Consider the following 13471-nt stretch of genomic DNA (forward strand, 5'->3'; position numbering starts at 1 on the left):
GGTTTCAATGTATAATTAATTTATGTAATAATGTAACCTACTCACGGAGGTAAGCACAAATGAAACTAACCAAACTTAAGTGATTTGGTGCCGGCTGCACACAAAACTAAGCATGGCAAAATATTTTTTGTAAAGAACAGGAGCAACCTAAATACAGTGTTCTGACAATTTAGATTCACAAGTTAAACACACTTCTGCTTGAATTGAATATGCATTTCAGAAAGACCAAGTCAGGGTAACTGATATGTTAAATAGAAAGTCAGACAAAAAAAGTTGGTAGAAAGTTGATAAATAGAGGAAATGAGATGATATATTATGAGTGTTACAGAAGATTAAGCCATGGCTTACTGAAATGAGACATAGTGCCAGCATAATAGGTGTTTGGGAGTATTCCACAGACTTGTCACCATGTTGGTCACTCGTCTCCAAATCTTTTTGACCACCACCTGGTCCCCAAGAAACCTGTTGATGAAATCTGTGTGCAGAAGGGCATTGGACAGAATACCACATGGAAAACTATTATAAAAACTGTAGAGGATGGGAATGGATATGAGGCAAGTAGTATCGATAGGGAGATGGCTGACAGACACTAAAGAGTAGTATATGGAGTGGAGTCTAGGAGAATGATGATGGAGTGCCTCAGGGTTCGGTACTAGGGCCACTTCTCTTTAATTTGTATATCAGTGACATAGGGAAAGATTTAAGAGGGGATATTCAGTTGTTTGCTGATGATGCAAAACTGGGGAGAGCAATAGGTGATGTAGATAAAATGGAGACCACAGTTGGACCATCAACTACAGACAAGTTAAATTGGTGCAAAAACCAAGTGACGCCACCATGGTGACCAGTATGCAGGCACTGCATAGGAAATGTGCAAGACCCCTACTGTCAAATATATGACTCACAAAACCCTACAAATCCACTTCACCAGCATCCATGGCCTAAACTCCAACCTTAATAGTGTCCACTACCACCTGCAGTCTACCAAACCGCACCTACTCTTTCTGGCAGAAACTCAAATCTCACCTCCTTCCAAATTACACACTCTTTAACTCCTTTCAACCCAAGGGTGGCATCTGTGCATACATCTGTTCCGACATATATTGTCAGAGAGCACCCAGCCTAGAATTGCCCAACTTTGACCTTCTTTGGATGAAAATATCCCTACCCAACTCAGTCAAATTCATATGTTGTCTCTATCACTCCCCTAATGCAACCAACCACTCTGAGCCCTTTAATTTCCTTTCCTTAAAAATTGACTTTCTCCAGTCCCACTTTCCCAACAGCGAAATCATCCTCCTAGGAGAATTTAATGTCCACAACACCAACTGGCTTTTCTCCTCCAGCTGTACGGATCTTGCAGGCAGAGATGCTGAAACATTTGCCATCACTAATGACCTTTCATAACTAGTTCAGATGCCAACCAGAATACCTGACAACCTGAACCACTCTCCAAATACCCTAGATCAGGGGTCTTCAACGCATAGCCTGTGGGCCACAGGTCGCCCGTGGAGCTCTTTGCCATGGCTCGCCAGCCATTTTGAAAAAATAACTACTTAACATTAAAACACGATTAAATAAAGAATAATTTCAATGAAGCCCGTGGGCCACTAAGCTGTACTGTGATATGTGGAATTGTAAGATGCTTTCCTTGTGGAATGCTGTGCATTTGATATTTTACATAAAATCCTATAAATATAAATATTAAATAGACATGCTTCTTCAGCAATCTACCAGCGCCAAGCAGTACTTAAGTACTAGTACTATCATCGCGGGTAGATGGCTGAAGCAGTAGTTTGTTCAAGTGCGCTGTCTAGTACCTTCTAGATACATCTCGAAGGTTCTCGATACTTTGTTATTTTTATATAGATACAAGAGGATCTTATCCACAGTCAGTCAGTCATGAACGTTGTGATATTCGTGTATAAGCGCACGCAGGTTCATCATGTCAGCCATAACATATTGTGGTTTTATATTGCCAGACTTTTTTTCATTAGTGTGAGACATATTCACTGGATAATAACCATTACACAGCCATTTTGGGTTCACCTTCCATCACTATGGCGTATACAAGTAAAAAATGTAAATTGTAAATCAAATGATTCTTGTCAGGTTTTTAATGAAAAGAGGACCAATTTGTACTTTTAATGTGCCAATCGACGATAAGAGTGTGAAGCAGATCGCAGCGATGTGCGCTGGTTGAGCAGAGGGAAGGTTCTTAAAAGAGTCGTTGACTTAAAGAGCGAAATACAGCAGTTCATGCAAACCAAAGGGAAGCCAATTACGGAATTCAATCCAAAGATCAACTGGTGCACACTCTGTTTGATCACATCAAAGCTTTTGTGGCCAAGCTCAAATTTTGGGAGGTACAACTCTCAAATAAAAGACAACTCCTTTTCAGCTTCTCGCTGAGTTCAACTGTTCTTCTCTTGATGAATACGCTACAAAATTGTGGATTGCAGAGATTGGTTGATAGGCAAAGAAGAGGGGATATGATAGAAACATTTAAATTACTGAAAGGTTTTTATAGGATTGATGCAGGGGAAATGTTTCAGCGGTGTGATAGTGATGGAAGAACAAGAGGTCATCCCTGGAAATTAAAGAAGAGTGTGGTTAACAAAGGTGTCAGAACAAGGTTTTTTTGCCTGGAGGGTGGTGAATGAGTGGAATTCATTGCCTGACTTAGTCGTGAGCTCTTCGTCTGTAAATGAATTCAAGAAGAGATATGACAGATATTGTTTTGCTAGTTTGGGTCTCCCGCGATGAGTCTACCGATTCCATGGAGATACCCGTAATAATAATAATAAAATTAGCTCTGTTGCGAAGTAAGTTCGAAGAGAGATTTAGTGATTTCATAACCAACAGTCTTAGATTTATTTTCAATGCCATTCAGTGTCAATGCTGCCGAAATGCCAGGCTTACAAATGGAGCTGCTTGAACTCCAAAACAACTCTTCTTGAAATAAAAATTATTCATTGTGCCCTTGCTTACATTTTACAAAGACTGCATTTCTGAGGACGCATTCCCTAATCTTCATCAGCGTGCTTTGAAGATGTGCGCTTTGTTAGGAAGCACGTACTTATGTGAGCAGTTCTTCTCCAGAATGAAGCATGTGAAGTCCAAGACATGAACTCGGATTATTGACCAACATCTCAAGAATACTCTGTGCTTAGCAATTTCCAACATTGATGCCAACATCGACAAACTGGTCAAGGAAAAGCATTGCCAAGTTTCCCGTTGACATTGTAAAAAAATGAATGTTTTCTTCATTAAATTATCTTTTTTCAAGTATTGATTCTATTTACTTATCATGAACCTGACTCCTGCCTACACTCCTAAAGCTGAGTTTGTTTAGTTTTATAGGATTTTATGTAAAGTATCAAATGCACAGCATTCCTTGTGAATCTGGAAAGCATCTTACAATTTTAAATACTGCAGTATAGTTTAGTGGCCTGAAATTTTTAATGCAGCCTACACTGTCTGAAAGGTTGAAGACCCCTGCCCTAGACCTCTTCCTGACCAGTGACCATTTCCAAATACACAGTGAATGTAGAGGGCCTGCTAGGGCAATTCTGACCACAACCTAGTGCTCGTCTCCTCCCCCATGCAAAAACACTTACACAGCCACTCTCCCATACAAGAGTAGTTTGGTATTATAACAGTGCCAAGAGGGACAGCCTCTGCAACTTCTATGCCTCATTCCCATGGTTAGACTATTGCTTCCGACCTAACAACCCAAACACATGCACCAAATTCATAACCAAAGTAATCCTTACTAGCATGGAATCATACATTTCCACAGTACTCTGACCTGCCATTCCCTAACTAAACCCTGGTTTTCCAAAAGATGCACCAAGGCTGTACAAATGAAAAACCAAACATACCATTACTGGCTGAAATCAAGAACCCCATCCTCCTTTAGAGTTTATACCCAAGCCTGAAATAAATGCAAAAAAAAAAAAAAACAATTAATGGTCAACAAAACAGACTTTGAAAGAGCAAAAAGCAAGAAATTAGCAGCCTGTCCAAATGGCAACTGAGCTTTTTGGTCCCTCGCTATTCCCACTTCTGTCATACCCGGATGGCTCCATTGCATCATCACCTACAGATAAGGCCAATCTCCTGGAGGCAAAGTGTGAGGCCAGGGCATTGTATGGCCAACATACAATGCCCACTATATCCTTTTGCGAGAAAGAGATTGGTAAAATACTGTCCACATTAGATACAAAAAAGTCTCCTGGCACTGATGGCATTCCTCCAATTGTCCTGAAGGTTTGTGCATCAGAACTGTCTCTTGTCCTATGTCGCTTATATATACTGTCTTACTCCACTGGTATCTATCTCACAGCCTGGAAATTGGCCTATATTCAACCCATTCCCAAGAAGGAAGACAAGTCACTGCCGTTCAACTACCGCCCCATCTCGCTCACCTCAGTCCTGTCTAAAGTAATAGAAAAAATCATCAATTCCCATCTCCTACACTACCTTGAAGCTATCCATCTAATAAATGACCACCAGTATGGATTCCGTCGCTGCCGATCAACAGGAGAACTGCTCACATGTGTCGCCCATCTCTGGACAAATGCCATGGAGAAGTTTGGTAAATCTCAAGCAGTTGGACTTGATATCTCCAAGGCGTTTGACCAGGTTTAGCACAAGGATTTACTAAGCAAGCTGCCATCGTTTCGTCTATCTCAAGACCTCTGGAACTTTCTGTCTGGATGCACACTATGTGTGGTGGCTCCTTATCCTCTCACCATTCTACTAATACTAATACCATGGTTCCTCAAGGTTCTGTCCTCTCACCAATCCTCTTCCTACTATATATCAATGACCTACTTCAGCTTACCTCCAACCCAATCCACAGTTTTGCAGACAACAGCACATAGCACTCCTCTTTCTTTTGATTAACTTTACTCCACAGAACTCACCTCAACCTACAGAACAGCAACCACCACTGCCCTCAATTCAGACCTTCAAACCATCCTTCAATGGGGTTCAGATAACTAGTCAATTTCAATGCAAATAAAACCCAGTACTGTCTTATTTTTCATAAAAAAGAACCTTTTTTTTTTTCCCAGTATTATTTTTGACTACACCCAAATTTCCAGACAATCTGAGATTTCATTTCTTGTAATTATCCTGACATCAAGCCTCTCCTTGTATCCTCAGCTTCTTAAAAACTAGGATTACTTCACCCCTGAACAGCTGTTAACCTTATACAAATTGCAAATCCACCCAACCACCAAATTCTGCTCCCACATATTGGGCAGGGCCCCCCCTAAAAAAGCTCCCTCAAAATGCTCAACTCAATACAGAGGAGAGCAATCAGACTTATTAATGACCCATCTCTTACCAACTCACTCTCCTTACTTTTGCACAGACAATCAGTTTCCACATTGTGTTTTCTACAAATATTTCCATGGAAAATGTTCATCCGAAATATCATCCATAATTCCTCCACTTAGTACTAAGCTTGTTGGAACATGTGTAGCTGCTGCTCAACATCCCTGCACAGTGCGCCTTGAAACCCACAGAACATGTTTCTTCTCCTCCTCTTTCATCCCTTCCACTGCTATAATACTATGGAACAGTCTTCCCCTTGATGTGTTTCCTAAGGAATACAATATACAGTCATTCAAATCCAATGTGAACAAGTACCTTCTTTCCCAACCCATACACGGTACTAATGTACTATAGGTTTATCTACCAACCTCTCATGTATGCGCTCAACATGAAAAAAAAAAAAAAAGATATCCTGCAGGATGATTTAATTAAATAAATTGGTATTGTGGCCAAAGCATAATGATTGTCAATTTAATGTTGCCAAATGTAAGGTTATGTAATGTAAATAATTATTTGGGAACATTGATCAAGTGTAAACGGATAAGTATTTTAATACCGACTAGTTTCACCAAACTTCAGCTGTTGGTATCGTCAGCCATCATATCACAAAATTGATCTTAACTGTAAATTCTAAAAATTATACTTACAAACTAAAATAGCATTGAACGTGAATAATACAAGTATCGCATGTACATGATTTACTAGTTGTTGCTAAGGAACTATCTATCAATTACCCATCCTGTATAAGTATGCCGGCGTCTACAATATTCCATGCTCGTGTGGTTCAAGTTACATCGGCCAGACTTCAAGAAGCCTCGATATTAGACAGAAGGAACACATTGGTTATGTTAAAAATAACAGACAAGACATATCAGTCCTGTCATCACATTTCTCCATAACAAATCATATCATTGAGTGGGACAAAAGTTGTACCCCATACATAGAAGAAGACTACCACTCTCGAATGTTTAAAGAAGCAGCTACAGTCGCATGCACTACAGATAACCTTAACAGGAACCAAGGTTTAATACTTCCATGGAAAATCCTAATTAGATCTCTGAACACTCAAGATATGAACTTTAATGCCAACTATAGAGCATTTCTTAGCAACAACTATTAAATCATGTACACGCAATATGTGTATTATTCACGTTCAATGCTATATTAGTTTGTAACTATTATTTTTAGAATTTACAGTTAAGATCTATTTTGTGGTATGTTTTAACCTCGGTGCTTGTACCCTGACGATGCCAACAGCTTAAGTTTGGTGAAACTAGTATTAAAATACTTATCTGTTTACACTTGATCAATATTCCCAAATAGCTATATATATTAGTTCTGTGATCAAGAAAATACATGCTCATTATGTAAGGTATGTACTTCAGGCTGAAAAGGTTGCATATAGTGTATCATATCGATGGTATTGGTTTGCAGGAAATTGATGAGACTTGGGGATAATGGTGACAAAGAGTTCAAGTTCAGAGGGCATATTGCAAAAGTTGGCAAAATAGCTCAACAAATTACTTGGATGTTGAAAAACATGCTATCAAGTAAAGATGAAGAAGTTTTGAAGACAGTGATGACGATTAATTACATAATATGCACTTTATTTTATTTTGCCTAAAACATTTATATTATATGATCTGCCCTTGGAACTCAGTCCACTGTCTGCCATCACTCCAAGATCACAAATCTCATCCATTCCTGCAGTACAGTACATAGCTTTGTATCTCTCTATCCCAAATTAACATTTTATTATTTTATTTTATTAACATTTATTAATTTTTATTTATAATTTCTTATTAATATTTATTTTATTAACATTAAAACTTTAACCCCACTCATTTGTCCAAGCTAAAAGTATTCAAATCTTCTTATAGAGAATTAATATCGGCACTATCCTGATAATTCTATCTAACTTTGCATTATCAGCAAACATTTGAAGATCCTTAGTCACTCTACATGAAATATCATTATCAAACAAGTTAAACAATAGGGCCCAAGAACAGATCCCCAATGCATGGCCACTGGTCACCTTCCTTTTCTGAGATACGGCTCCATCATACAATTATCTTTATATGATCAGTTAACTATACAAGCTTTGTAATCTGTTTAATATAAAATTAGTCGCTTCTCTATAGATTCACCTTGAAAAGCTTGGTTGAAATATTGACTAATCAGTAAAGAGTATTTTATTTCTGAAATGTCTCTTCATTTCATTACTTCTGAATCCTTCATAATTTCTGAACGTACATATTGTATTTATATAAATACAGATTCTTTTTGGTAGCTAGGTTTAGTCAATTGGAAAAAAATATTGAAACTACAATTATAAATTTTAATTAACCATTAAAAATCAATATTAGTTTACTCTTGTATAAATTGTTAATATATTATTTTTAATATAATTTTCTAGGTAAAAATCTTTATAATAATGAGCATGTAGCAATCAAATTGGTAAGTAAATTTCCATGGTATTTTCTAATGACTTCAACAGGAACAAATATTATATGTAATTTGTTAATGTGTACTGTTATTATGTTTATTTTTTGAACACTTATAGATGTTGTAGTAATATAATAAGAAAATAATAATAACAAATTTCAAAATCATTACAAAAATCTTATGCATTTATGGTCATTTAGACACAAAGAAAAAAAAAGATTTGCTATGGGGGTGGGAGAATAACAGAATTTTTTTGATAGCCAGGGGGAAAATCTTTGCTTTGTTGTTCAGGTAAGGCTGTGCATTCAAAATTTTGTAGGCATCCATGACTGTAGCATGGGTATTTGCAAAAGTTTTTAGTTGATATGGAAGATTTTTATTGCTACATACGACACCACATTTTGCCCCTAATATGGAAATTGGAGTTCCTTAGCTTATAAAGAACTTTAGATTCACAGTCTTTCATGGGTAGAACTGTTGTAAATAATATCCATCTTAAGAATTTGGCAGTATGTTAGTGGCTACTGTTGCCTTTGAAGTAGTCCCCATGTGCATTTATGCACTGGTTTAGATGATGTTCCATTTTTGGAAACAGGTCTGGAACTCTTTTTCTGGAATACTCTTGAGTTCTCACATTATGCTGGATACAAGCGATGTCAGAAAATCTTCATTCTTTTAGCACAGTCTTTAATTTTGTAAACAGCCATAAATCACAGGCAGCTAAGCAGGGTGAATAAGTGACCTAATTTGGTAATCGATTTTTTTTTTTTTTGCCCAGAAACTCTCTCACGATGAGCACACTATGGCTTGCCGCATTGTCATGATGAATGATCCACGTTTCAGGTCTTTTATTCCGAACAGAATCTCCTTATCTTTTCAGCACCTCTAAATAGTATTGTTGGTTGACCGTTTGTCCATGTTCAATGAATTCATAGTGGACTATCCCCTTGTGATCAAAGAAACACACCAGCATTGTCTTGAACTGCGAACGTGACATGCGTGCTTTTTTCGGACATGGCGAACTCCGGGTTTTCCACTGTATGCTCTGGCGTTTGTTTCGGGATCATATTCTGACTGTTTCTCGATTCATTTGCAATTCATCAGTGATTAATTGCACACTTAATCATTTGTCAGACCATACCAAATCTGTTTGGTACAGTCTTACTAATTGTTTATAATATTTTTAATTTAATTATACATCATTTCCACATCTTTGAACTTTAATAGTGTTTCCTTCTACTGTATGACTTGTTCTTGTATTTACAATTTAAGTGCTGTTACCACTTCTCCCTGAATTCTCATGACGAATATTGAGAGAAACATATAGAATTAATTACTAAAATAAAGAGCCAAAGGCTTCAGTGCAGCAATGTAAAATTACATAAGCAAAGTAGATATTAGATCCAGCATTATTTCAAAGCCGAATGTAGAAACCATGAAAATTTCATAAGTTAACCAGACTCTTTATTTCAGTAATTACTTTTACGCACTGACCGAGAGTTTGCTTACAAAAAATACATTTCTCTGACATTTCGAGTTCCTTACAAGTAAAGAGAGTTTTTGTTCTCTTAAGGTTTCTGCCTGGTCTCTGAAGAGAACCAACCAGTTCGAAACAGCTGTCAGGCCAGTAAAACCTTATCAAAAATGGACTAATAAAAGGCAAAAATGTACATGCCTAGGCAGCACTTGTCTTTTAAGTAGTCCACACTAAGGTAACTAGGGGAATACATTCCTCGGGGATGCCGAGGAATGTATTCCCGCAAGGCCTCTGATTAACTTATGAAACTTTCATATTTTCTACATTCGACTTTGAAATAATGCTGGATCTAATATCCACTTTGCTTATGTAATATAGGGATTCATAAATTATATTTAATTTTCTCTTAGATGTGGGAAGCCGTTTGTTAAAAATTATATTAGGTTGATATGTTTTGCTATTTGGCCTCATAGTCGAGATACAATGGATACATTTTTAGCACATCTTAACAGCCAACAATCCTGAAATAAACTTCATCATAGAAAGTAACAGTTGTCTCCCCTTTCTAGACACATTGTTGACATGACTTCCTAATGACTCAGCCTTTTCCATTATAGAAAACCCCCTCATAAAGGAAGGCATTTATATAAGCAATCACACCACTGCTCTTCCCTGATAGCATAGTCAGGAAAAACATTTGAGAATATACAGCAAGATCCAAAAACTTCCAACACAGCTGTTATTTACAAACCACTAGATTAGGACTATTAAGAGAACCAAAAAAAAAAAAAAATTTGCATGACACTTTGGCCATCATTATATGGAATGTCATAGATTGTGCCTTTATAAGATCTAATATTCCAAGCACCACAGCATGCTAAATCAACTTATTTTCTCTTCACAAACATAAAGTAACTTTAAACACACTGGTAGAAGTTATATATACTGTAAATGTGTCAAGTATGAATTAGGTAATTTGTGAGTTTATGCCATTGTTACTGTAGATTGAATTAAGCCTCTTGGTGAAAGGATGATTATAATAGCAATATTAATAATAAAAAAAAGCTACAGCCATTATCAAATTTGATATGATTCATGCAGTCCAACTTAAAGACTCATTGCTTTGGAAGTATACAATGCTTGCTTTGTTCTAAATAAATCTAAGAGTTTATCCTGCATTGTTTGTTTATATAAATATGATTTATATTTTATTTGCCACAAATATTGGTTAAAGTTGATTTCAAAATTATTATTGTATTTTGGTAAGATATTATGCTCTCCCTTTTACAGTATTTATCCTATACTTAAATATTATCCTATATGCAGCCTTCTAAGAAGTGCAAGAATTTATCATCATCAAATTGCTATCCTGTTGCTCTTATTTCAATTCTATCTAAAGTAAGAGAGCATTTCATTGTTTATTTCTGTACTACAGGAAAAATTCATCATCATGCATATCAAGGATTTAGGCCTAGCATGGACTGTTCTGGCCTTAGAAGTCTTCATTGAATCTTTTATGAGGACGTCCTGGTTTTCTTTTTCCTAATGGCTTGTACTTTAAGGCTTGTTTTGGTAATCTTTCTATTTTCATTCTTTGAACGTGTTCCATCCATTTATGTTTATATTTTTTAATTTTTTCTATTACTGATTCCTGGTTTAATTCTTTCATAATTTCTTCGTTTCTTTTGTGATCAAATAGAGCATACATTGCAGTTTTTCTCATAAACTTCATTTCTACTGTTATTAATCTTTGTTTGTCTTTTTGTTTTATTGTCCAGATTTCACTTCCATACAATAAGACTGGTAGGGCTAATGTATCGTATACTTTTAGTCTGGTTTGTTTTTGAACTAGGTTTGGTTTAAATATAGATTTAAATAAATATTTAAAGATTTAAATATTTAAAAATATTTAAATATTTTTAAATATTTGGCAATTTTTACGTTTATATCTTTTTCATTTTCATATATGATCATACATCCTATGTAGTTAAATAAATTCACCTGTTCTAAGATCTTGTTATCTATTACTATCTTAGTTCTTGCTGGATCTTGTCCTTTAAAGGCCATAGTTTTTGATTTTTCTGTTGATATTATCATACCATAATCTTTGGCTATCTCATTTAGATCTAAAATAGATTTCTGTAAGTTATCTTCAGAATTGGTAATTATTATTTGGTGGTCGGCAAAAAGGAGAGTGTTTAAGTTCACAGTAGGAGAAAGTTTAATACCTGGACGGAAATTTTTATTCCATTTTATTATTATTTCATTTAGGTAAATATTAAAAAGAGTTGCTGAGAGGGGACATCCCTTCGTACCCCTTGGTTTCTCTCTCGTATGTGATAGCTCATGATTTAATCTTATTTGTATTTGATTATTTTCATATATACTTATGATAGCTTTTAGGATATTATTTAGTATTTGTCTTTCTTTTAATATGTTAAATAAAATGCTTCTTTTAACTTTGTCAAATGCTTTTTCAAAGTCAATAAATGCAATATATATTTCTATATTGTATTATCTTCTTTTCTCTATTATTAATTTTAGGCAAAAGATCTATACATGATCATCCTTTCCTAAATCCATTCTGTACTTCTAAAATAATGTTTTCGCAATATTTCATTAGTTTGCTATTTAAAATTCTGCTATATTTTGTAACAGGAATTTAGTATACTTATACTTCTATAGTTTTTAGGGTCATCTCTACTACCTTTTTTAAAGATAGGAATCGCAATTGCTTTTTTCCATTCTATTGGGGGTTACCAGTTGAATAAATTGTATTTAAAAATAATAGGAGTCTTTCTTTGAATCTTGTTCCTGCATATTTATATAGTTCTGAACCTAGCTTATCTTCTCCAGGTGATTTTCCATTTCTTGTTTGTTTCAGGCTGATTTCTAATTCTTCTTTAGTTATTTCCTTTTCATTTTCATTAAATGTTTGCCAGTTGTCTTTTTTAAAATATTTATCTGTCCTCAATTCTGTGTAGAAATTTAGAAATTCTTCTAATTTCAATTCAGCATTTAATTGCATGTTTTCTTTAGTATCTGCATTTAAGTGTTTCAAAATCTTATATGCATTGGGTCTTATTTTATATAGATCATGTTCTAAATTAGAAACGAATTTGTTCCATGATTCTCTGTCTTTGTCTGACTTCTCTTTTAGCTATGGCTCTTATTCTTTTATATTCTATTTCATCTTCTAATGTTTTATTGCTTAACCATTTATGATAGGCTTCTTTTTTTTTCATTTTGATCATTTCTTTGATTGTATCATCCCATATTTTCATTTTTTTCCTTTTATTGGATTTTTTGGTCTTTCCTAAGCTTTCATTTGCTGCTGCATTTAGTATCGTTTTTATATTAAGCCATTCTATTTCTATTTCTTCAATTTGTTTTATTTTATCTAGATATTGGTTAATTCTTTGTTCATATAGCCATTGTATATTTGTGTCATTTAATAATCTAGTTTTATAAACAAATATTTTAAATTTTCTTTCTGTTCTTGTTACTTGTAGCCATTTAGGTGATAATCTTAATTTTATTTTAACAAGGAAGTGGTCACTGCTTATTTCATATCCTCTGTGAACTCTAACATCTAGTGAAAACTTGGATGTCTTTTCATTTAAGATAAAAAGGAAAAATTCTCAACCAATAAATAAATCCCATATGGATTCGGGCCCTGCCAATCGACAAAAATCTTCTTACTGTGTTCTTTTGAATAAATTATCTTCATCCTTTCATTAGACTTAAGTCAATTTAAGGTAGTATAGACTTCCCAAAATACCCAGCTTATGTGTAACACTATCAAACGTGAGATTAGTTTTTATTTTCATCAGGGAAAAACTGGAACATTCATCTTCCCCCCCCCCTCTCTCTCTCTCTCTTCTACAGTTGATGCTCACTAAAGTAAACAATGTTATAATAAGCTATCTTGACATAAACTACTGCAAGTCCTTGACCAAATCCTCCATGGTTCTATGTTTCTATTATAAAGAAAATTGACTATAGCAAACTATCCATTTTGTGGTTATGAATTTATTATAGTGAGAATTGACTGGATCTTTGCAACTAGATTACTAGCTTTCTTTCTGTTTGCACATTAATGTGATGGCAAACAGCTCTTTATTTGCAGATTTTGTTACAGAGCTTCGTTCTTTCAACTACTCACTTCCATATGTTTTGCTATGACAACTGCAATACATTACA

At 35.1% G+C, this 13471-nt stretch overlaps 1 protein-coding gene across 2 annotated transcripts in view; it reads left to right on the forward strand.

The window, feature by feature from the left end:
• LOC150099811 (casein kinase I-like) overlaps window positions 1-13471 on the forward strand; it is a 211494-nt gene that overhangs the window by 34556 nt on the left and 163467 nt on the right. For both annotated transcript variants that reach the window (XM_090404498.1, XM_090404499.1), the window contains exon 2: window positions 7763-7803. In XM_090404498.1, coding sequence (XP_090260624.1) covers window positions 7763-7803 — 41 coding nt within the window. The remainder of the gene's footprint in view (window positions 1-7762; window positions 7804-13471) is intronic.

The sequence above is a fragment of the Typopeltis vanoorti genome, chromosome 14 (genome assembly GCF_054136105.1).
Source record: "Typopeltis vanoorti isolate ZY-2024b chromosome 14, IOZ_Tvanoo_1.0, whole genome shotgun sequence".
Classification (NCBI taxonomy): Eukaryota; Metazoa; Arthropoda; class Arachnida; order Uropygi; family Thelyphonidae; genus Typopeltis; species Typopeltis vanoorti.